This window comes from Eretmochelys imbricata, chromosome 1 (genome assembly GCF_965152235.1).
Source record: "Eretmochelys imbricata isolate rEreImb1 chromosome 1, rEreImb1.hap1, whole genome shotgun sequence".
Lineage (NCBI taxonomy): Eukaryota > Metazoa > Chordata > Testudines > Cheloniidae > Eretmochelys > Eretmochelys imbricata.
In genome coordinates this window covers 237,818,183-237,831,654 of record NC_135572.1, presented here as the reverse complement: position 1 = coordinate 237,831,654, position 13,472 = coordinate 237,818,183, and the positions used below count along the sequence as shown (strand labels likewise).

Here is a 13,472-nt window from a genome sequence, read left to right as displayed (position 1 = left end):
TCTGGTATCAGTAATAAAAATTCAGAGTGGAGAAGACCATACAATATGTTCCTAAAAGCTGCTCTCGGCCCCCCTTTGATTTTCAGGAACTTATTTAGTCTCCCAAACAGCAATTACAGCCTGGTGAACATCCTGCAGTTTGTCAGACCTTGTTACTATTGTGATAAATTCTATACTGAACACCATAAAATATAAAGGAGACTCAGCTGTTATTGGGATAGGAGCTTACATGCAATTTCCTAGCTCTCATATATTTAATTTCTCAACCTTAACATTTCATTGTTAGTTTTTGCATTAAATTTATCTGTATCCATTAAAAAAAAACCCTGAAGTACACAGAACAGAAGGCTTTTTTTTTTTTTTTTGGGGGGGGGGGGAGGGGAGGGGAGGTAAAGCTATTTTTAACATAAAAAGTACTGTCATAAAAAGTCTTAGGCCCTGCTCATCTAATTCACTTAATGCAGATATACCTATGAGCCGAAGTACAGCTCTACTGGCTTCAATGGCGGTGCACTTGCGTACAGCGATTTGCAGGATTTGGGGCAAATGTTAAATGTAATTGAAACCATGAACATGATAAAATACATACACAAAGTAAATTCTGCTCTTGGGTATGTATACGAAATGTCTACTGAATTCAGTTAATTGCATATGTACATCCAGATTCAGTAAGTGCTCAGTATTATAGTATGAAATCAGAAAATGACTTATAGATGATAAAGTACTCCACCCTATAATACTACTACTAGTAAACATTGAAACAAATGCATCTGAACAAGAGTTTAGAAGACCATTTTGTTTATAAGGTTGTTGGATATTTTGTCATAGTTCAGATTTTCTTATTTGTTTTAGTGATGCATATTGTTGCTGATACAAAACAGTCATTGCACAAACCACTTAGATAAAAAAATTCTGTATTGCTGCTTAAATACTTTTAAAATTCTAAAAAATGATATAGGCCAAAATATGTATTAATTACAAAACTTACCCCCTTTTTCGCTTGATTTTGCTTCTTTTTTATAATGGAGGTGCCCTCTGCAAAAATTAACAACCATTACTTTGGCATATAACTTTACATTTATCCAATACTTGCAGATGCATATTTCCACAATTTAAGTCTTGAATGATAAGTTTTGCAGTTCATTCTGCTGGTTTAGAATACTGCAGTTTCTATATGAAGAAATTAGCTGAATCACTATACTTTAATGTTTGATGTATCTTGTTTTCCTGTTTGTAAGTGTTTACAATTTATGGTTAAATTTTCAAACCTGGGTGCCTAAAATCAGACTCCTAAATAGGAGCAAAGGATTTGTCAAACCGGATCAGACTCAAGGTTCACCTAGTTCAGTATCTTGTCTCTAACAGTGGCCATACATATATAACTCCTGTGGACATCACCGGGTTTTGTGGATGCTCAACCTTTCTGAAAATTAGGTGATTTATAATCTATATTTAAACGCCTTTTTAAACTTACTTTTTTAGAGTGCTCATTTAACTGTTTTTATTTAAGTGCATAAATATCAATTTAGGAATCTAACTTTAGGCACCTAAGGTTTGAAAACTTCAACCATAGTGTTAATACTAAATTTTGAGGTGTGGAAATGAAGTGAAGTTACTTTGCATAACGTCCATCAAATCCCTAAAAAGTAGATTTTTGTTCATAAGACTTTAATAAAACAGAGTGAAGAAAATTTTGTACTCTTTCACAGTGACTGACACATTAAGCCAAAGCATATAACTTTCATAATAGGAAATTTCAGATTATTCTCACTATAATAATCTGAATTTCCAATGAATGTTTGTGTACACTGTGAAATTTGTTTAAGCTCTAAATTAATTGGAAGCCATCTTACATGACAGAGAATTATAGGCAACAGGTGGTCTTTCAGTGTTCAATATAAATGTAAAGGCATTTATTTTAATTCTGTGGCACATATTCCTTGAAATATGAAAAACATGTACCCTAAGGCATACTACTCTTCCTTAAACTTAACTAAGTACTAACAAATAATTTCCAAGTACGAACTGAAACTCACTTTGACCAAAGACTTCAAATCTCAGTATAATAATAGTACCTTCATAATAACTTGCATTTACTATAAGGACATTGGAGCTGGAGGTGTAATTTACTGCTTGTGTAGATGTCTGAAACTCTAGGTATGCACTCGGACCAGCTAGCCTGTCCTGCTGCTCATGCAGCCGTGGCTATGCTGCTATTTTTAGTGCACTAGTTCAATCAGAACAAGTGCAGGTATGATCTCTCTAGCTCCAGTTATACGTACCCAAAAGATTTAACTTTTGGAAGGTGTGCCATGTTTTATTACATAGTTGCTGTTTCAACGTTTTATTAGCTACAGACCTATCTCCAGCTCCAAATAATGCTGTGAAGATTTTTTTTAATGAAGTTATTTTTGCCTAGTATTTTTCTATGTATAAATCTGCAGCAGAATCTGCATCACTCAATAATGAGGACACTCAGATATATTTGGATGGGAGGATGAATATGCCTTTCCTATACTCTAGACTAATTTCCAATTCATAAACAAACCCAACTTTAAAGATACTAGCCTGGATCATCCCTTCCAGGGTTGGGGGAAGAGAATATTGTTTCTGCTGGGGGGATAAGTCACAGGAACAACTCCTGTAAACGTGGCAGACTCAGTGATCCACAAGAGCCAATCCATCCACACAAAACCTAGTGCTTCCGCACTAGCTCAAGCCTCCAGCATCCTCTTCTCTCTCTCCCTGGTAGCATGGTCTATATTATCTTTTTTGCCTAAGCTACATGGGGCTGGACAATGTGTATGCCTCTGGTTGGGCCCCATTCTTCCCCAGCCCCAACCCTCTCAGCATACACTCTCTCTCCACATGCACCCCGGAAATACAGAGAGATTTTAATGGAGAGAGAGATGGGAGTCGGGGGGGAGGGCAGAGAGAGACATGCGGGGGGGACGACACACAAAGACCTGTGTATGCAGAGTCCTCTCCATGGGTGAACCTAGGAGGAATGATTTGGGCTAGAATTTGTTTGAGTCACTTGCTCTTGTACTATAGCTTTCCACTGCAATACAAGTTTTCTGTAAATATATACTGAATGAAATTTTCCATTTCAAGACGGTCCATTTCGACTAGTAACTTTTCTGTTATTACTGACTTATTTAGCTTTTAAATTCCTTGGTACAAGGACTATGTCTTTATACTTGTGAAGTGCCATGTAAATATAGTATTAAAAATTTTATATAATAATAATTGCTCTACTCTTGACATCAGAATGCCATTTTCACTCAGCATGAAGGGACAGACACTTTCCCCTATGTGAATACCATCATTTTTATAATGACATACTAAAATCATCATAAAAACTATAATATATTTCTGAGAATATTTTCTTCCATTTCTGAAAAACTGAATTTCTTATGTTTACCTCAAGTAATTACCCTACAACTATTTCATTTATGCTGTAAGATACAGCTCTGCAATGTTGCTTAAATTATGAACTCTACTTGATAAAAATGTATATTACTTTTTCTGCAATAAATTAGAAAATTATTTTAAACTAAAAATTATTGCTGGAAAGAGAGCAAAAATTATGTTCAAGACAGACAGACAAGCCTATTAGTGAAACATGTGTTTGCTTAATGTAAATAGCAGGCCATGAATCACAGTACAATGCTCTATTCCACCTGTGTGCTTAAGTGTGGAACCTGAAGCAGCCCAACAGGAGGTCTAAAACATTAATGATCACCTTTGTTAGGTGCGATGCCTGCAGCATTTAAATTCAGCAACTCGGCTAAAATGAGAAATAAAAACAAAAAGCACTGAGTAAAAATCACTTTTTAAGTGTCATACATTGTTTAACAGAAACAGCTGTATTAACATGTTATATTACAAGTTAATCTGTTTCAGTAGCCCATGTGCATAAATATTAAAGTAAGACTTGCACATTTCTTCCCAACCCAACATTTTCTTTAACAACATGTACTGGAATAAAATATATTGTTCATCTATCTGTTTAGGGCCATTACCTAATGCAGCTTTTGGTGAGACACTAAGGCAATCAACACTTGGTCCGTGGTCTGGTTCACCTAAAAATGTAAAAAAAAATTGAGAACAAGAGAAGTATGTTTATTAGGATGTTTTGAACAGGTCGTGTATTCAGAAAAGATTTTTTTTAAGGTAACTTCCCTGCCCACATTCTTAAACCTGGTTCTCCCTTCATTTCCCTGCAATTTTCTGTATTTGCACAGAGCCATGATAGTGCTTGATGTGCAGTTAAATTTACATTTCTCCTGTAGTAACATTACCAGTGACTCACAAAACAGCAGGTAGAAGGGACATTTTAGTGATATTGAGATAATTTGTATGTGATTGTAACTGCTCAAAATTCCAGTGTCTGTCTTGGACTACAAAACCTGAAAACTAGAAGTCTGAAATATGTTTGGAAGATACAGAAGTAAAAATTAGCAAATTCCAGGGACCAGAGGTTGAAAATTTTGGCTCACGTGTGTTATCGCAAGGATGTAACCAAATATGGGAAAACCAGAATGATACAATCAGGAAAAATGCATTTGAACAGAATTGATTTTAAAAACCTATTTAAAACTGATTCAAGTTAACATGTTTTTCTTGGGCAGCAGGACATGGCATAACAATCCCTTCCCTGTTTACAGCTCTTAGTAGGAAAACAGAAAATGTAATGGCTGGTTCACAGAGACCAGACAAACTGAGTTAGCCTGAGCCACTTCTAAATCATATTTAAAGCCAGTTCTGCTAACAAGGTTTAGTTCTCAATATAAATAGTGCTTAAGTCTCTGGCTGAGTTTCAGGTCATTGTCTGCATTCTTAAAATACAGAATTCAGATTTGTAATGGTACAGAACAAAAATCAATATACTTTTTATTTACATAAGCAGAATAGTTTTGTGAATCCACATACAAAACTATACTGGAAAAAAAAATCTATCCATATATTTCACTTAACAAATGTGAAGTAAAATAAAAATAAAATCTTAGACAATTAATCTGCTACTTGATTTATGATAAAAAGCCCTCGAGTATCCTAGCAACATCAAATTTTAATCTACTAGTAGCCTATGAACTGCTAACTAATAATAAAATATCTTTAAATGTTTAAATACATTATTACAATGACTTTCTGGTGTAAGACTTACATTATGATTTCAGTAATTCCCAACCTGACCAAGTCTAATGGATCAAAGAGTAAAATCTGGCCCAAGGAGTTTCAAATTAAATTTAAGTGCCTCTAACACTGTACAGTCCTGTACAGCACAGCATGACCCCTCTACACAGTGTTCCCTACCTACCCAAAGGCTTCTTAAATTATTTCCAGCAGAACACAATTACATGGTGAGTAGCTGTTACTGTTATAATAAGTAGCATTAGAAACTAAAATCAACACAGAGGTAAACTTAGTTTATTGTTAATGGAGGATGAACCATACCTTCATTAGATTCTGGAATGATTTCTGAAGAAACCTCCTTTTGAAAAACTGGCTCCGATGATGCCCATTCTGTGCTACTCACCTGCAAGAGGAAAAGGAAGTTACTGAATAAAAATGTACAGAAAATAAAATGCATTAAGTAAAATACAAATAGTATCTGCATTGACTAAGTAAGGCAGTGACTGATCTTAGCACTTTCAGTACGACACATTTTGGGGTAACTGTTGGATTTGATTTCTCATATCGTCGCTACAGTTTTTGTTTAAAAAATTGCCCTCAATTAGTAATGACTTTTTTTTGTTAAATAGGTACAACCATAATATGCAAGCCACATAGGGGAGCAATTAAATTTACCAGAAACAGCTGCTTCTAATGAAGATAAACACTAATGGCCTGATTTTTCCGTAAGGTGCTGGGCATCTGCAATCTCCCATTTATTTCAAAGGGATGGGGGGCGGGGAGGTGAGGGGGCTCAGCACTTAAAGATTAGGGTATAATTGTTTTATTATATTTTACAGTACGTCTGTCGTTATTCCACACTGGTTATTCCATTTTGACCAAGATTATATGCTACAGAAAAGCTGCACAGTTTATTTACTGCTCTACTCCCAAACTCTTCCCTTCTCTGTAGTCTTGCATCTCAAACTCTCTTAATGTTTCATTTTGGACATTGAGCTGCCATCTCATCTTTTCCTGGCAACACTCTCTTCTTCTTCGTGATAGAAAATTTCACTATCCTACCCACCAGCAAGGCTTGCAACTTTGGCATAATTTATTATGCTCTCTCCCCAAAATGCACCTGTCACCAACTCCTGCTTTTTCTTCCTTTACAATTCAAATTAATGCTTTCCTACAACCCTATTGTCAAAATCGTTGTCAATGCCCTGATTATCTCTTGCAAGGACTACTGCCAACCTGCTCCTCTCTGGAGTCCCTCCTTTACAGGCCATCCAAAAACATTCTGTGAAAAGCATCTCTTTCTCCTGTTCAGACCATGTCACTTCTCTATTTAAATTATTTTACTGGCTTCCACGTCAAATTCCAGGTTCTGGTCCTAAGCTTCAAGGATCTCTACAACTCTACTCCCATCTACAACTCTACTTCATTTCTTGCTCTCTTCTTTGGTTCTGCCCAAGTATTCCTTAGCCCCTTTCTTCCACTCTTGTTTTCACATCATCTTCCATGATAACTTTTATGCTTAGAATTCTTCCACTTATTTTGCAGCCCCAGGAAGTCTTGTCACTAAGATACTGAATCAGAATTCAGGATAGCTAGGTTAAATTCTTGGCTTTGCCACAGAATTCCTGGGTGGTGTTGGGAAAGCAACTTAAACTCTGCCCTAGTTCTCCATCTATGAAATGAGGATATACTTCCCTACCTCTCAGAGATATTATAAGGATAAATGTATTAATGTTTGTGAGACACTCAGGTACTAATGGTGATAAGAACCACAAAATCATGCAGCCAGATACATTTGAATCCCATCTTAAAAAATTCACAACTTCTGCAAAGCCTTATAAATACAGTAAGAATTAATTTAAAAAATAATTTCAAGTGAAAATTGAGAAAAAATGTAAAAGAATTGCTTTTCATTGAAACTGCACTCTAAGAGCAGTACTGCCCCATTCCTAAGGTTACGATTTAGTCTCAGATATTTTTAGTAAAAGTCACGGTCATGTCATGGGCAATAAACAAAAAATCATGGCCCATAACTTGTCCATGACTTATACTAAAAATACCTGTGATTAAATCTTGGGGGAGTGACGGGGGGGAGGAGAGGGGTGCTGCTGGGGTGGGATTGGCCAGGGCCAGCGGCAACAGCTTCTGGGGGCCGGAGCAGTGGCTGGTGTGGCTGTCCCTGGGGGGCCACCTGAGCAGCTGGCCCCGCAGTCAGCTGCTTGGGCAGCCCTGGGATCAGGCACACAGGCCCCTGCAGAAGTCACAGTGGTCGCGGAAAGTCACGGAATCAGCGACCTCCGTGATAGACACTGAGCCCTACCCATTACTAACTGCTGACATCTCCCTCTCCTTAAATTCCCCCCAAAATTATACCCAGTGTAGTCTTGTCATTTTCATTGTCATTTTTTAGCTAATGTAGCTAGTAAGCACCCGAGGGTAACTTTTTATTTGCCTGTAAAGCACTGTGCACGCTATTATACTATAACAACTTTAATACCAACGTTAGCAAACTGATAAGGAATGGGTATTTTGCATACCAAGGGCTAGTCTGTCAATAGAGAATCACAGAAATATAGGACTGGAAGAACCCTTGGCAGGTCATCTAGTCCAGTCCGCTGCACTGATCTATTCCTAAAAACCTCCAGTGACGGAGATTTCACAACCTCACTAGGTAATTTGTGCCAGTGCCCTTACAGTTAGGAATTGTTTCCTAATGTCTAGCCTAAATCTCCTTTGCTGCAAGTGAAGCCCATTACTTCTTGTCCTGTCCTCAGTCGATAAGGAGAACTTATCACCCTCCTCTTAATAACCAACTTCTATGTACTTGAAGACTGCTACCACATCCCTACACTCAGTCTTTTCTTCTCCAGACAAACCAAACCAAATTGTTTTCAATCTTTCCTCGTATATCATGTTGTCTAGACCTTTAATCATTCTTGTTGCTCTCCTCTGGACTTTCCCCAAATTTGTCCACATCTTTCCCAAAGTGTTGTGCCCAGAGCTGGAGTAAAACTCCAGGTGAGGCCTTATCAGGGCTGAGCAGAGTGAAAGAATTACTTCTCGGGTCTTGCTTCCGACACTTCTGCTAATAGGTCCCAGAATGATGTTCGCTTTTCTTGCAACAGTATTACCTTGTTGACTCATACTTAGTTTGTGATCCACTATAACCTCCAGGTCATTTCTGCCTTTCCTAGCCAGTCATTTCCCATTTTGTATTTGTGCAATTAATTATTCCTTCCTAAGTATAGTACTTTGTATTTGTCCTTATTGAATTTAATCCTATTTATTTCAGATCATTTCTCCAGTTTGTCAAGATCTTTTTGACTTCTAATCTTCTCCTCCAAAATGCTTGCAACCCCTCCCAGCTTGATATCCTCTGCAAACTTTATAAATGTACTCTCTATGCCATTATCCAAATCATTTTTGAAGATATTGAATAGAACTGAACCCAGGATAGATCCCTGCAGGACCCCACTCTACATGACCTTCCAGCTTGACTGTGAACCACTGATAACTGCTCTCTGAGTACCCTTATCCAACCACCTTATAGAATGTTCATGTAGGCTATACTTCTCTAATTTGTTTATGAGAAGATCATGTAGGACAATATCAAAAACCTTACTAAAGTTGAGATATCACACCCATTGCTTCTTCTTATCCTACCCACAAGGTTTGTTACCCTGTCAAAGAATGATATTAGGCTGGTCTGACATGATTTGTTCTGACAAGTCCATGTTGACTGTTAATTATGACCTTATTTTCTTCTAGGTTTTTACAAACTCATTATTTGCTCCATTATCTTGCCATACAGAAGTCAAGCTGATGTCTATAATTTCCTGGTTTGTCCTTATCCTTTTTATAGCTAGGTACGATATTTGCCCCTTTCCAGTCCTCTGGAATCTCTCTGATCTTCTACAAGTTCTCTGATGGCTCAGAGTTCTCCTCAGCCAGTTCCTTAAGTATTCGAGGATGTATTTCATCAGGCCTTGCTGACTTGAGCACATCTAACTTGTTTAAATGATTCTTAAGTTGTTCTTTTCCTGTTTTAGCCTGAGATCCTACCCCACTTACACTGATATTTGCTATGGTAGTCATCCAGTCACTGCTAACTTTTCTGTGGAAAACTGAAACTGACCATTGCTGTGTTTCTCTTATCATCTTTCTCTCCCCATTGAGAAATATGCTTGAACCTTCTGAAAGGTTCTTTGTCTCTTTGGGCATTCTACTATGGCAATACTTGATGTCGTTTGTAATAATATCAAATTACTACAAATTTAAGATCATAGCTGCTAAAACTGCTTTCTAGTCCAGGCATCTGGATTTTTCTGTTACCATACTGCCCACGCTACTGAAGCTGTAACAACTGAACTGAATGTTGCCTCTATCACTTCTATGTGAAACTGTAGAAAGGTGCATCGGGCACAGAAGAAGTGAGGCAGACTAAGATTCAGCTGAAAACTGAACTAAAATTAAAAGAGAATAGTGACAGCATGAAGTACTCAGAGTAACAGCCGTGTTAGTCTGTATTCGCAAAAAGAAAAGGAGTACTTGTGGCACCTTAGAGACTAACCAATTTATTTGAGCATAAGCTTTCGTGAGCTACAGCTCACTTCATCGGATGCATACTGTGGAAAGTTTAGAAGATCTTATTATACACACACAAAGCATGAAAAAATACCTCCTCCCACCCCACTCTCCTGCTGGTAATAGCTTAGCTAAAGTGATCACTCTCCTTACAATGTGTATGATAATTAAGTTGGGCCATTTCCAGCACAAATCCAGGTTTTCTCCCCCCCCACACAAACTCACTCTCCTGCTTTGTGTGTGTGTGTGGGGGGGGGGAGAAAACCTAGATTTGTGCTGGAAATGGCCCAACTTGATTATCATACACATTGTAAGGAGAGTGATCACTTTAGCTAAGCTATTACCAGCAGGAGAGTGGGGTGGGAGGAGGTATTTTTTCATGCTTTGTGTGTGTATAATAAGATCTTCTAAACTTTCCACAGTATGCATCCGATGAAGTGAGCTGTAGCTCACGAAAGCTTATGCTCAAATAAATTGGTTAGTCTCTAAGGTGCCACAAGTACTCCTTTTCTTTTAGTGTGAAGTACAATACTTTAGCTCTTATAAAGATCAAATAAGTATTCTGGAGATTCTATTTTTTCAGGAAAATTTCCACTTCTAAATATTTGCTAGGAGCTATTGCGCTCTTATTGATTTACCATAAATTTATGGGAAATTTAATCAGTTATAATGTTTTGATCTCATCTGACAAATTTACTGTGACTAAAAGTACAGCATCTATGGATCACAAAATAAATAGGAAAGTAGCTTCAACCCAAACTGTTGTCAGACTAGCATCCTTCCTATAAAAGAGTTGTATTTCACATATTAGTGTCTAACTATCACAAAGTATACATTTAACAACACTGAGACAATAAGCAATTGAAAAGACTAATGTAAGAATTATGTACAGCATATTCCATACCTTCAGAGAAGCATGTGATGCAAAAAAATCCTCCTCTTTGTGTTGGGGTGACACAGGCGGAATTCCACAGCCATCTATCCACAACTAGAAAAAAAAATTATATGATAAGAACTTCAGTTTCCATCTGACATTACACAAATATATTTAAAATTTCTTCCAAATATACAGGACAAAAATGAAACTTTTTTTTAAAACTGGGACTTAAATTGATCTTAGGCACACGGACAATGAGAGATTCATGACACAGCCTTTTATCCCAAAGGCAACATTTCATTTTCCACATTGTCTGCTGTCCCACTCCAATAACTGTCCAAGGCTGGTTCTCTTTTCCTACCCGTTACCTTATATCATAGAACACCAGGGTTGGAAGGGACCTCAGGAGGTCATCTAGTCCAACCCCCTGCTCAAAGCAGGACTTATCCTCAATTTTTGCCCCAGATCCCTAAATGGCCCCCTCAAGGATTGAACTCACTACCCTGGGTTTAGCAGGCCAATGCGCAAACCATTGAGCTATCCCTTCCCCAAAACTGTGCATATTCTCTTCAAATTGAGGAAGGAGCGGACAGGGTAATAAACTTACACTTTTGACTGGGGCAGGACGATACAGTCCTGGGACCCTAGGTTGGGGAGATGGATGGGACTGGCTGGAGCCACTCTATTGCTGGTGCATGAGTGGCTAATCATAGAATATCAGGGTTGGAAGGGACCTTAGGAGGTCATCTAGTCCAACCCCCTGCTCAAAGCAGGACCAATCCCCAATTTTTGCCCCAGATCCCTAAATGGCCCCCTCAAGGATTGAACTCACAACCCTGGGTTTAGCAGGCCAATGCTCAAACCACTGAGCTATCCCCTGAACCTTTTTAATAAAAACAAGAATTGAAAAAATGGTCTTTTAAGTGTTGATACAGTGCTTTCAAAACCTAATGTGCTAATTATAATGTAATGAAAGTGTAGCATTTGACTGAGATGAACAAACATACTTTGAACTAAATAATAAAAATAGGTTCTAGAGTTTCAACAATTTGTTCATATTCAACATATCTTACATCACATACCTATTATATATGCCATACACTTCTGCATAATTATATGTACAATTTTAAACTGAATTGTTCAAAGGTTCAGAGATACATTGTTTTCCTTAAAGAATTCAGAATCCCAAAAAATTATTTATCATTGTGCAGGTGTAGCTATGCTATATGCAATTTTAAAAAGCCACCAAGTACCTTAAGTAGCAATCTAAGATGATTACAGGAAAGCATAAGGTAATGTTTAAGAAATAACTTTCAGGCTGGATACCTACTGATTTTCCCAGATAAATACATGGGGAGGGAGGTGGTTGTTGTTGTCTTTTAAGCCCACTTGATTTTTAAATGAATCTTTCTTTTCCCACTGTGAAAAGCAGTTTCCCTCCAGACTGTTGAATTCCTCCTGGGGAAAATGCCTCTCTACGACCTTTGTGGGCAACAGTTCAAACAACATTTAACAGCCCTGGAGCTTGATGCAATAAGATAAACCCACTATTTTTTTCCAAATCTCACAGCTATCTACATTTCCCTCCCTAATATTCCTATTCTGAATCAGAGTATAACAATCAAAACACAAGACTGTTGGACAACTGCAAAAAGCCTTCCAAACTTTCTCAATATGGCTTAGCCCTACTTTGAAGGAATCATCCCACTCACTCCCAAGAACAAGAGGGTGCCAAAGTTTCCATCACATTTAAGGGCTCAATCGGCACGGTTCTGATATTTAACTCCCCACTGATTTTGAAAGAAGGCTGAAGGCTTTTGGCACATTGCAGGACCTTGCAAGTCAGAACTTTAAACCTTTGCCTACACCCTGGGACAACTGATAAGAAAGTCATTTCTCATGGCAGTTTGAATTTTGTGGACTAGAAAACTAAAACTAGCAGTCTATTCCATAAAGGTCACAGAATAATAAGTTAATAACTTTACTCCTATACTAGCTTAGGCAGGATTTGAACAAGTGACCCAGAGAAAGAAAGTCCCCATATCATTACCAAAGCCAAAATGTATTTTTTTTAAGTATGCATTCCATAACCCTTGCTGACCATCCCTTTTTGTACTATTTTCACCTGCTCTATTAACTGATAAGGGTTCAACTCCAGAAGAAGCAACAGACATACACTTTACAAAAAAAATACTGGCACTTTTCCCATTAAAGTTACATAAATTCATAAATGTGCTACTTCGTAACTACAATAATTGTAATTAAAAACAATAAAAATTACATCTTTTTAATTAAATCTGTAAGGTTTTTTCTAGCATTGATAACTATTAACACGGTAGTTAGTACTCACCTAATTAATCCAAAACTGTGGGACAATATTAGCTCACACTTGACTTTTTAGCATTTCCGTCCCTCCCCAACTAACAAGATTAGTTTCAGTACTTCATCTCCTAGCCCCACAGATTCATTGCAATTTGTATTTACTTAGCTACAAAAACAAACACCACTTTTCACATTACATTTTGGCTACTGTTTAGAAATCTAAAATTACTTTGGAGCCAGAAAATCAATTATTTTATATTAAAATGAATGATCTAATGCATTACTTACATCAGTACCATGCTTCCTTGTTGCTTGTGTTGCAAGATATTTAATCTTTTCCCTGTAAAGTTGCGCACCACGACTATTGTACTTGGCATTGGTGTCATTTGTTATACACCCATGTTGTTGAAAAAATGCAGACTATAAAAATAAACAAAAACATGCATATTATGAGAAACAGAATTAAATATTTGTGGGACAGAACGAGGTAATTTTAAATGGTTAGATTCCAAATAATTTTATTTTAAAAATTATTGAAATTATTTATATC

General features: G+C 37.2%; 1 protein-coding gene across 4 annotated transcripts in view; it reads right to left on the bottom strand.

Moving 5' to 3' along the window:
* Window positions 1–13,472, bottom strand: part of ARFGAP3 (ARF GTPase activating protein 3) — an 80,087-nt gene that overhangs the window by 47,975 nt on the left and 18,640 nt on the right. For 2 of the 4 annotated variants that reach the window (XM_077826041.1, XM_077826031.1), the window contains exons 4-9: window positions 13,211–13,342; window positions 10,628–10,711; window positions 5,461–5,542; window positions 4,026–4,085; window positions 3,746–3,790; window positions 989–1,035 (exon numbers count right to left, since the gene is read on the bottom strand). In XM_077826041.1, the coding sequence (XP_077682167.1) occupies window positions 989–1,035; window positions 3,746–3,790; window positions 4,026–4,085; window positions 5,461–5,542; window positions 10,628–10,711; window positions 13,211–13,342 (450 nt within the window). The remainder of the gene's footprint in view (window positions 1–988; window positions 1,036–3,745; window positions 3,791–4,025; window positions 4,086–5,460; window positions 5,543–10,627; window positions 10,712–13,210; window positions 13,343–13,472) is intronic. The other 2 variants (XM_077826057.1, XM_077826048.1) reach the window with 1 other exon arrangement.